Below are 1,750 nucleotides of genomic sequence, written 5' to 3' on the forward strand. Positions count from 1 at the left end.
AAATACTTTTATGATAAAGTAATTTGTAATCAGTATTCGAATAGTTTTTAGAGTAATCATTCCAGTTCTGCTTGTAAGTATAGTGCTTGATTATGACGATATGAAATAGGAATACGATATGGGAAGAATATTTAAACTCGATTACCGAACCGCTTAAACCGCCTTAACGTTCACTTTTAATACGACTTCTTCTAAAACGCGATAACTGGCGAAACTGACTGTTTTGCAAAAAGCTTCGATAACAGCAAAACTAACTGTTTTGCAACAAATAAGTTCGAATCGTTCCTCCTTCCTTAATAACATAATGGGCGCCTTAGAAAAATCAAACTGCGCTTGTGCTTTCTATAAAAGTGATCACACGCCCTTATCTTGAAATTTAATTAGCATACGCAGCAATAACAGTTCTTATCGCAGACCGGAGACAAACTTTTACACGCTTTTACTACTTAGTTAAGTATACAAATTAGTTACACAGAAGCACAGAAATTTTATTTCATCCATACATCTAATGTAGGGGCGTAATTTAATCATCAGAACATTTCAATAGATACAAAGATATTAAACCGCTTCAAAATTAGAATTAGTTGCCTTCTGAATCGGTAGACCAGTCGAGTTCGCTGTCAGTCGAGTACCTTCTTCGACGCGAGCCTTTTTTAGCTGTAAATCGTTTGGCAAATTTCACTGCTCTTTTTGAAATATCTTTCGTAAAGATAGGTACACCGCATCTGTCAAATAGAACTCATATAGGACAACAGTAAAGATAGAAACCCAATGGGTGAGTGTGGTTAAGTATACCTACATTGAAAATGTTTCCAAAATTTGTAAACAACTTACTTGAGCAGCCTTAGGTCCACCACTTTGCATGAATGCAACGCACATACTAAAAAAAATAAACTGAGTGCATCACTGCTCACAGTCAAAACTCCATCCGATTTTAGTATCTCCAAGTGGTCTGTTATACAGGTGGCGTCTACACCAACTACATTTGCGGCTTCGTATATATTATCCGGTATAGTACGTATAAATGTCATAAATTTCAACTGAAGAGGACACCAGAAGTCTGACACAAGAAGCTCAACCATTAGAACGGCAACTAAAAACTACAAGGCTACATATTAGTGCATGTTTGCATAAGAGAGTGTTACCTCTATAATTTCACCTGCAGGTTTTCTAAGGCTGCGAAAGCACGACGGATATGGGTTTAAAGGTACGTTCCAAAGTAAATAAAACACGGCCACGAGAAACATCAAATAGGTTTCATAAGGAATACAGTCTAAATTTGACGGCGTCCTAAATAGATATGTTCCACTGATATGCAGAGAGCACGCCGCCGCAATTGCCAAAACTCGACCCATACTGACAATTTTGACACCAAACGAATGACACTTTTCGTTTCTATGCGTTTGTACACCATCACAATGTCAGTAATATGTCAAAATATAATCTAGCAGTCTCGATCACGCGAAGACATAAGTATCTAGTATCTTATTAATCTTTTTGCAAAACTGGAACATTGCCATTTGTGTCAATAATTACAAACCATGTTTATGTAAATTTGATGACGTTAGCTAATTGAACAGTTTTGATAAATAGCTGCATGAATTTACCTTTCAAGATGTAATGTTTCTCGAACGTATTTGAAATTTTACCTTGTTACTCGAAATTCTGTAACGTATCTGTTACCGGTGAAGCAAAGGCAGAAACTTCTCACAACAAACGCTCTTTTTATAACTGCATAGTGGTAAATCCC

At 36.5% G+C, this 1,750-nt stretch overlaps 1 protein-coding gene across 1 annotated transcript; it reads right to left on the reverse strand.

Moving 5' to 3' along the window:
• Positions 1 to 500: 500 nt before the first annotated feature.
• LOC116182361 lies at positions 501 to 1,409 on the reverse strand. The gene is made up of 3 exons (XM_031502889.1): positions 1,146 to 1,409; positions 835 to 1,100; positions 501 to 725 (listed from the first exon to the last, which is right to left on the reverse strand). The coding sequence occupies exons 1-3, from the start codon at positions 1,353 to 1,355 to the stop codon at positions 581 to 583; spliced, it is 621 nt and encodes a 206-aa protein (XP_031358749.1). The 5' UTR covers positions 1,356 to 1,409; the 3' UTR covers positions 501 to 580.
• Positions 1,410 to 1,750: the final 341 nt, after the last annotated feature.

This window comes from Photinus pyralis, unplaced genomic scaffold, assembly GCF_008802855.1.
Source record: "Photinus pyralis isolate 1611_PpyrPB1 unplaced genomic scaffold, Ppyr1.3 Ppyr1.4_unclustered_Scaffold4933, whole genome shotgun sequence".
NCBI lineage: Eukaryota > Metazoa > Arthropoda > Insecta > Coleoptera > Lampyridae > Photinus > Photinus pyralis.

Excerpts from the sequence above, each read along its gene's own strand:
- LOC116182361 (XM_031502889.1), bottom strand. The coding sequence starts at position 1,355 with ATGGGTCGAGTTTTGGCAATTGCGGCGGCGTGCTCTCTGCATATCAGT. Across the intron at positions 1,101-1,145 it reads CTGCAGGTGAAATTATAGAG|TTTTTAGTTGCCGTTCTAAT; the intron begins GTAACACTCTCT and ends GTAGCCTTGTAG. Across the intron at positions 726-834 it reads GTGGACCTAAGGCTGCTCAA|ATGCGGTGTACCTATCTTTA; the intron begins GTAAGTTGTTTA and ends TCTATTTGACAG.